We start from the raw sequence: 12,490 nt of genomic DNA on the forward strand, positions 1-12,490 counted from the left end.
AAAAGACTTTACTTAAAAAGCCCTAAGCCAGAAGATCTGATCACAACATATTCCCTAACAAGGAACAGTTGGTAAATTCCAATACTTCTTTCTTTCACAGAGGCTTAATTTTAACTTGTCTGGCTCTCCCAAGCCCCAAGACTTGATTGGAGGTATTTTAAAGTCATTATAAAAGGATGTGTAACTTTACACAATAGAAAAGAAATAAAAATCTTTATCCCATCCTCCCCAAATGATGAAATATGCTAAAGATAGTTATAAAACATTAGTGTTGAATATTTTAGCTTTTTCTTATGAAAAGATAAGCATGTCTAACTTAGAGATTTATTTAAAGACACATCAGTAATATAGACATACTCACTATCTACTAAACCAAAGTTTCCATGTTTTCCGATGTTATCATCTGTACCAGTCTCTACCCCCAGGGCTGCAGCTGAATCTCTGGGACTGACCTCATACCTAACGAATCACATTTGGTAATAGGGTTCAAAAATCTGCACTTAAAATAGGTGTCTTGGTTGACACTCAAGAACACTGAAATATGGCCTTCAGATCTCAGATTTCAGAATCTAAATGGACTGCTAATATCTTCACCAAGCAGTAACAATTATAGTTCTTAAAAGAACCCAAGGGTGTTTTATAAAGATCCTGAAATACCTACTGATCAAACATAATTACTACAGTTTTAGAGTTAAATATATTTTGATGGATTTAAATTCATGAAATCTTAAAAGTCTATTTACACCATATTTTAAGTAGAATAATCAATTCACCAGCATGCTTTATTTTTCATTTTAAGACTATGTAGCCATGACAGCAGGGTTCTAGGGTCTGTCATATTCACAAACTATATCCCAGTGCCTACACAATGTTTTTGAAATTTTTGTTAGTTTTATTTTATTTTTAATTGACAATAATTATATATATTAATATTTATGGAGTATAAAGTGGCATTTCAAAACATGTATATATGGTAGAATGATCAAATTAATTAGCATATCCATCACCTCAAATAGTTATGATCTGTTTGTGATGAGAATATTTAAAATCCTCTCTTTGAGCTATTTTGAAATGCATAATAGATTATTATTAACTATTGTCACCTTGCTGTGCAATAGAACACCAGAACTTATTTTTCCTATCTAACTGTAACTTTGTACCCACTGACCAACTTCTCCCCTTTCCCTATCCCCTCCTACCTCACAGCCTCTGGTAACCACCATGCTGCTTTCTACTTCTACGACTTTGACTTTTTTTAGATTCCCACATGTAAGTGAGATCATATGGTATCTCTCTCTCTGTGCCTGGCTTATTTCACTGAACATAATGTCCTCTAGGTTCATCCATGTAGTTGCAGATAACAGAATTTCCTGTGTTTTTTTTTTTTTTTCTTAAGGTTGAATAGTATTCCATTGTATGTATGTGTGTGTGTATGTGTGTGTGTGTGTACACATACACCACATTGTTTTAATCCATTCATCTGCTGATGGACACAGTATCTTGGCTATTGTGAATAATGCTGCAATGAACATGAGAGTACAGATATCCCTTCAACATACTGATTTCCTTTCCTTTGGGTATATACCCCCTCGTGGGATTGCTGGATCATATATGGTAGTTCTATTTTTAGTCTTTGGGGAACCTCTATGTTTACCAAAATGACTATACTAATTAAAATACCATCAACAGTGTTACAAGGTTTCCTTTTTCTGCACATCCTTACCAACACTTGTTATCTTTCATTTTTTTGATAATGGGTAAACTAAAAGGAGTGAGGTGATATCGCCTTGTGGTTTTAATTTGCATTCCTCTGATGATTAGAGATTTTTCCCTATATCTGTTGGCTATTTCTATGCCTTCTTTTGAGAACTGTCAATTCAAATCCTTTACCCATTTTTAACAGGATTATTTCTTTCCTTGTTATTGAATAGTTTGAATTCTTTGTGTATTTTGCATATTTGCCCTTATCTGATGTATGACTTGCAAATATTTTCTCTCAATCCATGGGTCTTACTTAACACAGTGTCAGGCTTGCTATACCCCAAATACTGGCTGAATGACTGTAAACAAATTCTTCAAATATTCTAAATAAAGAAAATGGTACTGTTTCAAGAAAAGTTTTCAGAATTTGCTGCATTTCTATTACCAATAAATTTTAATAAGAAATTATAGGTATACAAAGGATGCACTATCTTACATTAATACTAAGGAAGTTTGTTTTTGTTTTAGTTTGACTTCAAGATCGCTTAAGATTGATTCTTCAATGTCTTCCACTGCCTATGACATCAAACTCAACACCTTTTCATGGTATAGGGTCAGTGTTAAGTAATCTTTATTCACAACGATAAAACAAACAACTGGTTTTAATACTTCTCCCACACAAAAGGTAAACTTCATTAAAATACAGCAAAATATCATTTATGTTCAAAACTCCCCAATGTAAGTATAGCTGAAATTTCTTAAAATCTGGAATCACCTAACCTTGGAAATTTGGAAGAAAATGTTAGCCCGTGTATAGAGACCTTCCTGTATTTTTACAATCTTTCCCTCTTAAATAAAGGAAATAAAGCTTATATATAAAATGTTTAGGTTTATGCAGGAAGAACTGTTTAAAATACACAACAAATCTGTGATAAATTTATAAGCATTAGTTAGACCTGTCCATAAAAACATTTCAGTCCTTATGTTTCGAAAAAAAAATTATCTTCCCAAGTAAAATAAAGCAGTTAGGCCAATAATAATTGACAAAAGATACCAAGAACTTAAGCATTAAATTGTGAAGAAGGAATCATTAACAATGCATTGGTCATGGGTGATAATCCAGCCAAAGGCCCAATATGCAAAAAGAGGGAAGACGCTCTCTTTTAATAACTGAGGTAAATATAATTGCATACAGTCTCATGAGTGAGCCAGAGGAAATTTCTTAATCCAGTCTAGAAGCTATTATGCAATATCAAGTTTCTTGAATTTCATTGGTTTACTCAAGTTATAAAATACACAAATTCACAAGGTATTGAGGATCACTATCCTATGCATATATTGTTAACAACAGTTAAATATTCCTAGCATCCATAAAATGATTCCTTGCTTTTCCCTCCTATTATCCCTATACTTTGATTCACCTGGACCTTTGTCAAAATGATAGAAACAAATAAAAGGTAAAACTCAAAAATGTCTGATAGAGTAAATAAAATCAAAAGTAAATTACATAAGTCTTACCTATGTATTATATAATATTTACAAATCTCCCTCTTCTTCTACCTCAAAAAACTTTAATAAGCAATTCATAATTTAAAATGATACACCTTTTTAAAAATGAATTAAATTTTTGATCAATAGCAATCTCTTGATCAGTAAAAGTGTTTTAAAGATGAAAGATTATAAATCAAAAAAAATTTTACTACTTGTATTTTTACGTATTTACCTTTTTTTTTTTTTTCCAAAGGAAGATAGGCTATTACTGATACTGAACTCCTAGGTTCGAGTGATCCTCCCAAAAAGCTGGGACTACAGGTATGTGCCACCACACCTGGCTTATCCACTATTTTATATTAAATATCTTAGGAAAATAAGACTTACGCTGTAAATTTAACTGCCGTGACTATCTGGATCTTATTAAAGCATATTCAACTGAAGGACACAAAGAGGTTTCAACTAATTCATTATCTTCATTAACTTTGAAGGTCTAAAAACACAGAGTTAAGAGACTAATAACTCACACAGTTCTGAAATAATTTTTTAAAGACAAGGAATAAAACAATTATGAAATAATTACTTCTAAGATAGAAATCACATCAATATGAAGCAATTAGAAATTTATAAGTAAAGCTACCAGCAATGGTTTTGAAGAGAATTTAAAATCTTAAAGTTGCCAATGTTCCTCATCACACCACATGTATAAGTAACCATAAAAGAATAAGGCCAGGTTTATGCTAAGCTACTAGCTTCTTAGGTTCAGTAATAAGTTATTTAGCTCTGCTTCCTATTCACTTACACATTTAAACTAAATAATATTTAAAGAGCCTGAAATCCACATTTGTTAATCCTTATAGAATCAAGTCCACTCAGTTTACCTCTCTCAAAAATTCAGAGATAATCACACCTGGTCTAAGAATGTTTTACTCTATACAAAATCAGTACTATTCTCATTACTATTCTCATATTTGTCAGGAAGAAAATCTAACAAGAATATTTCACGGCCGGGCGCGGTGGCTCACACCTGTAATCCTAGCACTCTGGGAGGCCGAGGCGGGTGGATCGCTCGAGGTCAGGAGTTCGAGACCAGCCTGAGCAAGAGTGAGACCCCGTCTCTACTAAAAATAGAAAGAAATTATATGGACAACTAAAATATATATATACAAAAAATTAGCCGGGCATGGTGGCGCATGCCTGTAGTCCCGCTACTCGGGAGGCTGAGGCAGTAGGATCGCTTAAGCCCAGGAGTTTGAGGTTGCTGTGAGCTAGGCTGACGCCACGGCACTCACTCTAGCCCGGGCAACAGAGCGAGACTCTGTCTCAAAAAAAAAAAAAAAAAAAAAAAAAAAGAATATTTCACTTTATTATTTAAATAAAGTTTGAGCTAAAAAATGAAAATGTCTAGAATATTAATAATACTCTAGGAGGACAGATAGGATATATAATCATAAATCACCCCCTCAGATAAAGGAACCAATCCCACTTGGCAACAGGTAAAAGAGACTATGCTTGCTTATTCTCTAATTTACTCATTATTTGACACATATAACTATGCAACAATAAAATGTAAACTATAGTTTATACTGAGAAATTGTGAAGGCTTTCTTCCTAAGAATCTAAAGCAGATTTAAAAGTCCCTGAGAGTAGCAATCTTTGTTTTGAACTGACTGTAATATGGAAAGCTTGAAATGTATGAAAGCCTGAAAGGTTAGAAAAAAATCCAACTGATTTTATCAAGGAAATAATCATACTCTCACCCAGTCCTAACCCAATGAAGCCTGGTTGATAGCTTTTTTAAAATAATAAAATAATTAGCTCTTTTATTAAGTATACTAAAGATCCCACTTCAATCAGAATCTCAAAAAGCTATGAAAATTAAATGACATTCTATATTTTTAAGCCCCTATAAATACTCATATAAAAAGGTAGAAGCATAAGAAAAACCCACAGGATTACAGTATAGCATGGAAAATGTGTATTTTCCCAAACTAACACATATTACAGAAACAGGATCAAAATAAGCAGAAATCTTTGAGGAAAAAAAAAGGTGGTCAATTGTGTTCCTTCTTCACCTCCCCTAATCCTTATTTTTTAGGGAAACAGCATGTTAAAAATAGAAAAGACCTCACCCTAGGTTGGATTCTTTGGGGATTGGGGGTGGATTACTTAGCAGATGAATCTGAGAGAAGTTTCTAGGCAAAAAAACATTATAAGCAAAGATACTCTAACATCCTGCTTTGGGCGTTATATTCAATTTTAAAGCACAAAAAGAGTAGGCAGGGCCTAGGTGATTATGGAGGGTCATACAAAGAGATGGAGCTAAACCAAATGACATGATGGATAGCTTCTGAAGAAACATTTCTGGCAGTAATGTATAAGAGGATAAGTTAAAAGACCATCGCCAGACTTCACATGATAGTAAGGCAGCAGCAATAGAAAAGACAGGATGTGACAATTACAGCTAATCAAGGTAGGCAGAATATAAAATCTCGTGGTGGGTGGGAGAAAGGAGAACACCACCATCTGGCTTTTGTTTTTCTTTTCATTTAAATACATAATCTAAACATAAACCCAGAATCTACATAAGGGAGTCAATGACTTGACATATTAAGAAGGTTCTCATTATAGAAAAATAAACAAACCTAGAAAAGAGCTTTTTAACATCTTTTTTTTTTTTTTTTTTTTGAGACAGAGTCTCACTCTGTTGCCCAGGCTAGAGTGAGTGCCGTGGCGTCAGCCTAGCTCACAGCAACCTCAAACTCCTGAGCTCAAGCGATCCTCCTGTCTCAGCCTCTCGAGTAGCTGGGACTACAGGCATGCGCCACCATGCCCGGCTAATTTTTTCTATATATATTTTTAGCTGTCCATATAATTTCTTTCTATTTTTAGTAGAGGTGGGGTCTCGCTCTTGCTCAGGCTGGTCTCGAACTCCTGACCTCGAGCGATCCGCCCACCTCGGCCTCCCAGAGTGCTAGGATTACAGGCGTGAGCCACCTCGCCCGGCCGAAAAGAGCTTTTTAAAGTAAACCTGCTTAAAAGAGAGATCAAAACTTTAGATCAAAACTTTATAGTGAGGAATAAAAAAAAACTGCTGTTTAAATTATGAAGCTAATAATTATGGGGGGAAAAGGTAAATACATTTGCAACTACATGCTATTTCTTAAAAATAAAGAAAAATCAAATTCAGATAGTATAACATAACATTCATTCCAGTATGTCTGATTTCACATCTTAATCCTAATGATTTTTCACAAAAGAGTATTTAAGAGCTATATGATTTTCCCCAAGTGCCTCTCTCAATCCTTGAGTGACATTCAAATCACTTGTTCAAAGAAAATATCAAAACACTCTTGAAGGAAATGTTGTGTATGCCTATTTTCCCTTCTTCAACTATTAAATAGTATAACTCTGTGAGAATCTCATTTGACAATAGCTTTCTGCAAGCAATTTTAGCAATTCTCCAACAAAATTTTCATAGACTTCATGAAATCTTGTGTCTTCTACAACAGCGGTCTCCAACCTCTTTGGCATCAGGGACCAGTTTCATGGAAGACAATTATTGCACAGACTGGGGGCAGGGAAGGTGAGGTGGGGGCGGAGCTCAAGCAGTAAAGAGAGCTATGAACACAGATGAAGTTTCACTAGCTCACCCACCACTCCCCTCCTGCTGTGTGGCCAGTCTCCTAAATTTCAAGGAATACAATTTTTCCAGGGGGGTGGGGGAAGGTTGGAGGAGGAGGGGCTCAGGCAGTGAAGTGCAGTCCAGTTCCTAACAGGCCTGTACCAGACCACCACCCTGGGGTTGGGGACCGCAGTTCTACAAAATCTGTTACTATTACAAGACAACCATTTTTACCTCTTCTGATAAAATCCTAATCCAAACCAACAACTGCTCTCTTCTGGACTGCAGCAATGCTTCCTAACTTTGCTTCCTCCTTCCAATGCCAGGGGGTTGGGAGAGACCATAGTTATCTTTTCTTTCCTCCACCTTGGAACCCAAATAAACATATGACAATCTAAATCAGATCCTGCTCAACACTATCCAGTGTATTTCTACCATAATTACTCTTCACTTCATTCATGTGTCAACTTAAATGTCACCTCCTTGGAGAAGCCGTACTATGCAAACTAAAATAGGATCCTCTTGCAAACCCCTATCGTGCCAAATTTTTCTTCCTAAAGCACTACAGTCGTGTGTCGCTTAACAATGAGTATATATTCTGAGAAATGTGTTGTTAGGCAATTTCTTCGTTGTGTAAACATCATGGAGTGTACTTTCACAAACCTAGGTAGTGTATATATTTTTATTTATATTTTTTTTTTCAAATGGGAAACTAAACGTCCCAGCACCATTACTGAATACCAATCGTCTCTTCTACTTGATCTGCAATGCCAATATCAAGTGCCATGTATCAGGTGTCTATATGCTCCATTACAATCTTACGGGATCACCATCATATATGTAGTCCATCATTGATGGCAACATCATTATGCAGCACATGATTGTATTCATGTTACATACAACTACCATGTTATATATTTGCTGTATAGTATTTCCCACAACCTCCATACAGACATCCCAGAAGTTAAGCCCCTTAAAGGCAGGAACTTTGTTAATTCCTAGATTCAATACCTAGAATAATGCTAGTACATAAGAAGCATTCAAAAAAATAGAGCAATTAAGAACCACTATCTTGTCACAAGTTTATAAAAGCCAACAATCAGTGAAAGATTGAGTAGCAAAGACCTCGACACAATAGATAGAAGGAAATGCTACTGTTAAGCAGAGGGATTACTCAGCCATAAAAAGGCATGATATAATGTCTTTTGCAACACTTGGATGGAACTGGAGACCATTATCCTAAGTGAAGTATCTCAGGAATGGAAAAACAAACACCACATGTACTCTCTAATAATTGGGAGCTAATCGATGGGCACACTTGGACACAAAGAAATGTAAAGGTCACTGGAAATCAAGAAAGAGGGGGAGGAGGAGGAGTGGGGTAAAAACCTGCCTATCAGATATAATGAACACTATTTGGGTGACGAGCACACTAAAAGCCCCAACTTAAACATTACAAAAGGTATCTATGTAACAAAAATGTTTGTACTCCCTTAATATTTTGAAATTTAAAAAAAAATGTGATATGACAATGTGAATAAATTGTCAGTTTATTAGTGAATTTTTTGTGATGTGACAATTTTTGCTTCCCTGTATGTATTGATACAATAAATATTCCACTGACAAAGATACCACGTATATCAGTAAATGTATGCCAGGCTTAAAGATAACAATATCTCACAGACCAATCATTCCCATATGTTTTAAACCAAGTAAAATAAGAAGGAAAACCAGCTGAATTACACAGCTAAAGTGACCCCAGAATCAACTAGAATTCACAAGGATTCTCCACACCATGTTTAACAGGAAAAATATCAAACCTCCCAGGAATGTTCCTTAACTAGAACATCTCCTGCACCCCTTTCCCCCTACATCATACCCAACTAGACCCATAACAGATGTCCTAAAATGATAAAGGTTCTGAAGGTTAGTGTAACCTACTGTATTGGCATTGGACTTCCTAATACATATGTTACCCTATAACCATAAGTCTGAAAAGTACCCAATGGCCCAGTATCCTTAAATGGATTAGTAAATAAAAAAAAAAGTGACTTCATGTAAAATTGCTCTTACTTTGAACATTTCAAACATAAAAATTCAAAATTTAGATAGCACATAGTTCATAACATAGAATTTAGAGCTTAAAAGGGATCACAGACATTCACTATATTTTACAAATACTTACTAATGAGGCCAGGCAGTATTCTAAAATCTAGGGAAACAGTCATGAGCAAGACAAATATAATCCCTGCACTAATAAAGCATTCAGAAAGGAAGGGTTAGATTAATAACAAGGAGTTATAGGAAAATACCAGGGAAATCTAACAGATCTATCTAGTGCCCTCATTTTAAATCTGGGGAAAGTGATCTGCCCAAGAAAATTCAATGAGTTAGGGGAAAAGTCCAAGGTTTTATCACATTTTCCCCTCAATATTACCATTTCATGTTCTCAAATTTAGATTTGTATGTCATCTGACGTTAATTTACAAGATACTTAAAGCTATCATTACTGTAAGAAATTTACCAAAATTTTAATCCAACTGTGAATTCACAATATTATAATATTCTACTCACTAAATGTTCCTGGCAAGAAATTCAAAGCATGAAGGAAACAGATAGGCCATTGGAATCTCATTTATAGATCAAGACCAAAAGTAATTTCTCAGGGGTTTTATACATTGCATGGAAAAGGCTCCCAAGGACTAGTACCATATGCACACTTTGTAACATGAACTTTAAGCAATTGCAAGTGTGAAGCTTTGTACCTGTGTGATGGAGAAGGAGCTTCAAATTGAGGCACTGTGCTATCCTCACTGACAGGGGAGTATAAGCCACTCATTTCCTGCAAGTACAATTATTTGAGTTATAGTAGATACTCCAAATAGAAGATACATAAATCAAAGAGAGATGGCATATTCCTTTCCAATCCTGGGTTTTCATCAGTCCCTTTTTGTCTCAACATCCAAATTTCTGAAGGCTTCCTCTCCACAGAGTACAAAAGCAAAGACATCTGCAAAGAGATGAGTCTCTTCTACAGTACACATAACTTAAAGAACTATAAATTCCTTAATAAATATTGTTCATCATTAATGAAGTCACCAAATACAGAAAAAGACAAACATAAATATTTAAATTAGATAGATGTATATTACACTAACTGAACTAGTAAATCATTAATCTAGGCGATAACCTACTGATAAATATTAAGGTAAATATGACAGTAAGGTAACAAGATCATCAGGTTCAACTCTTTAAAGTACAAAAAAAACCAAGATATGTCAGTCTCTACTTTAAAAATATTCTTCACAAATATTAAGAAGAGTAACACTCTTCTTGATTCAAATATTAGCTTTGTTTAATGACTTAAACTATAATTTTTGATCACTAACCCAGGAAAAAAGGCCTCCTAATCAACCATTATTGTATAAATTATGTCTCTGAATCATACTGACAAGCTAGCCTCCTTTTCTTATAATGCTACATTATGATTAATGAGGAAACAGCAAATTTTGAAATGCCACTAAAGATGCATAATCAGGTAAAATTATTTCTGGCTAACGAAAGCTCAGCTCAATCATATAGTCAAGCAAGCGACATAAATATAATAAGTTATGAATGCCACATGGGATGCTGGACATCCACTAGCTATTAAATCCATTATCCTTTAACATATTCTACGTATCAGCAAAAGAAAGTAACATATGAGAATAATGAAAAACACAAACTAAACTTAAACACAGACAAAGGCAAAAACCTCACATCATAATAGCTTATAAGCCTCCCAAGAATCCTCCCACGGATTTAAGTAAACTACATTACACTATAAATTCCTAGAATATTGAGAATGTATCCTTATATTTCTCTTTTAATCAACCTTACCACCTAGAAATGCACATAGTAGATATGTAAAAATTATTTATTTAATTAAAAAACGGCACAGCAATGAATAATTTTAGTGGTAACAATTCAGGGTTTTAAGTTAATATTATGGCATTCCAAGAAAATTCAGTGATTTCAATCTAATCAGGAAGAATTATGGCAATAAAACATTGTGAAAACAAATTTATACTATATCTTATCATCAAGAAAGTGTTTAGAATGTGTTTTTCTACAAAAGTGCATTCTCAATTAAAATTAAAGTAACGTGTTACTTTCTTCATAACCAAGATCAATCCCATAAACTTAATGTAGCAACTTAAAGGAAAGGTGACAATTTCATGAAATTGGAAAAACTGCTAGATATGGGAGAAATTCTTGATTTCTTACTTCCACTCTTTTAATATCCTCTTCCAAAACACTTAGCTCCTTCTGGATCTGTTCCAGTTGCTGTAGATTAAATAGAGGGGGGGAAAAACAAAAAAAAAACCTAAGCCAAACCACAATGGTATCAACCATGATCATAAAATAACTTTACATTTAGAAAACAATTTCTAGAAAACTAGGCACTAATGACAAATTAGGGGGATGAAAAATCACCGATAAGATATAAGTTGCAAAGGTAAAGACTTAATCTTTAAGAAAATACAATGTCGTATTTCTTTAATACAACAGGGTTTGACCTTACAATAAAAACATTAAAGATGAACAATGATAATAAGTGACTTAAAAAAATACAAGTTATCTGAAGAACTTTCACATTACTTCATTTAATTGTTAAAAACCAAATAAAAAATATAGCATATCAGTTATTAATCCCACATAATAAATAAAAATTAGTCTGACAGAGATTAAATCCCATCACCCAAAAGCAAACACAAGTTAGCATCTTAACATTTCTTTCTTAGAGGTTTTTAAAACATATTTAGGATAATGTTTTATCTTTTATAACTTGCCCATTACATCAAAATCATTTCCCATGTCACTAAAATGCAAACATTTTACCTGCTGAATAATATTCAAAACTATATTTTAACTATTCCACTCTCACTGGAGATTTAAGCTGTTTGCAAAGAATCACAAATAATTCTGGAATATATAGGTCTTTCAGATTTTACTTCATTTCATTTTCAGATTTTATTAAAAGGTTACTTCAGATTTTATTAAGAGATTATTAAAAATAAAATTATTCCATCAGAAGAAGTAGTTAGAAAAATCTTCATTATATAACATAAATGCTTTCCAGAAACACTATACCAATTTAAATTTCTATTATCAGTATGGATAACTGGCTATCTTACTCCAGCATATATATGTAGCACAGATTTTTAAAATATAAAATAGTAACAATGAATACTTACACAACAATACTGATTGCCAGATGTGAAATAGATATTATTACATATTATGAAAATGAGGCACAGAAAGGTAAATGATTTGTCCAAAATCATTCAGCAAGTAAGTGGCAGAATTGGAATTCAAATCAAGGCAGGCTTTTTGCTCCAGAATTCATGCTGTTAACCACTATCCGATACTACCTCTTGAAAACAGTACCTTATTGTTTAACTCATTTCTTTAATGACTGGTAAGAGTGAACAGTATTTGTTTTTTATTAGCATTAGCACTCTCTCTTCTGTGACAATACAGGCACAGTTGGTAATCTAATTAATAACTTATTAATTCAAGTATTTACCAATCCTAGGCATTTTGCTAGGCACTGAGAAAAACGGGATTTGAAAAAATTTATAGCCCTTGCCCTCCCAGACTTCAGTCTAGAGGAAATGGTAAACAACTAAG

The 12,490-nt window shown here is 33.9% G+C and overlaps 1 protein-coding gene across 3 annotated transcripts in view; it reads right to left on the reverse strand.

Moving 5' to 3' along the window:
* The window catches only part of COP1 (COP1 E3 ubiquitin ligase), a 243,896-nt gene that overhangs the window by 159,047 nt on the left and 72,359 nt on the right, over positions 1–12,490 (reverse strand). For 2 of the 3 annotated variants that reach the window (XM_069478385.1, XM_069478383.1), the window contains 2 exons: positions 11,084–11,143; positions 9,583–9,659 (listed from right to left, as the gene is read on the reverse strand). In XM_069478385.1, the coding sequence (XP_069334486.1) occupies positions 9,583–9,659; positions 11,084–11,143 (137 nt within the window). The remainder of the gene's footprint in view (positions 1–9,582; positions 9,660–11,083; positions 11,144–12,490) is intronic. The other variant, XM_069478384.1, reaches the window with a different exon arrangement.

Source organism: Eulemur rufifrons, chromosome 8 (genome assembly GCF_041146395.1).
Source record: "Eulemur rufifrons isolate Redbay chromosome 8, OSU_ERuf_1, whole genome shotgun sequence".
NCBI lineage: Eukaryota > Metazoa > Chordata > Mammalia > Primates > Lemuridae > Eulemur > Eulemur rufifrons.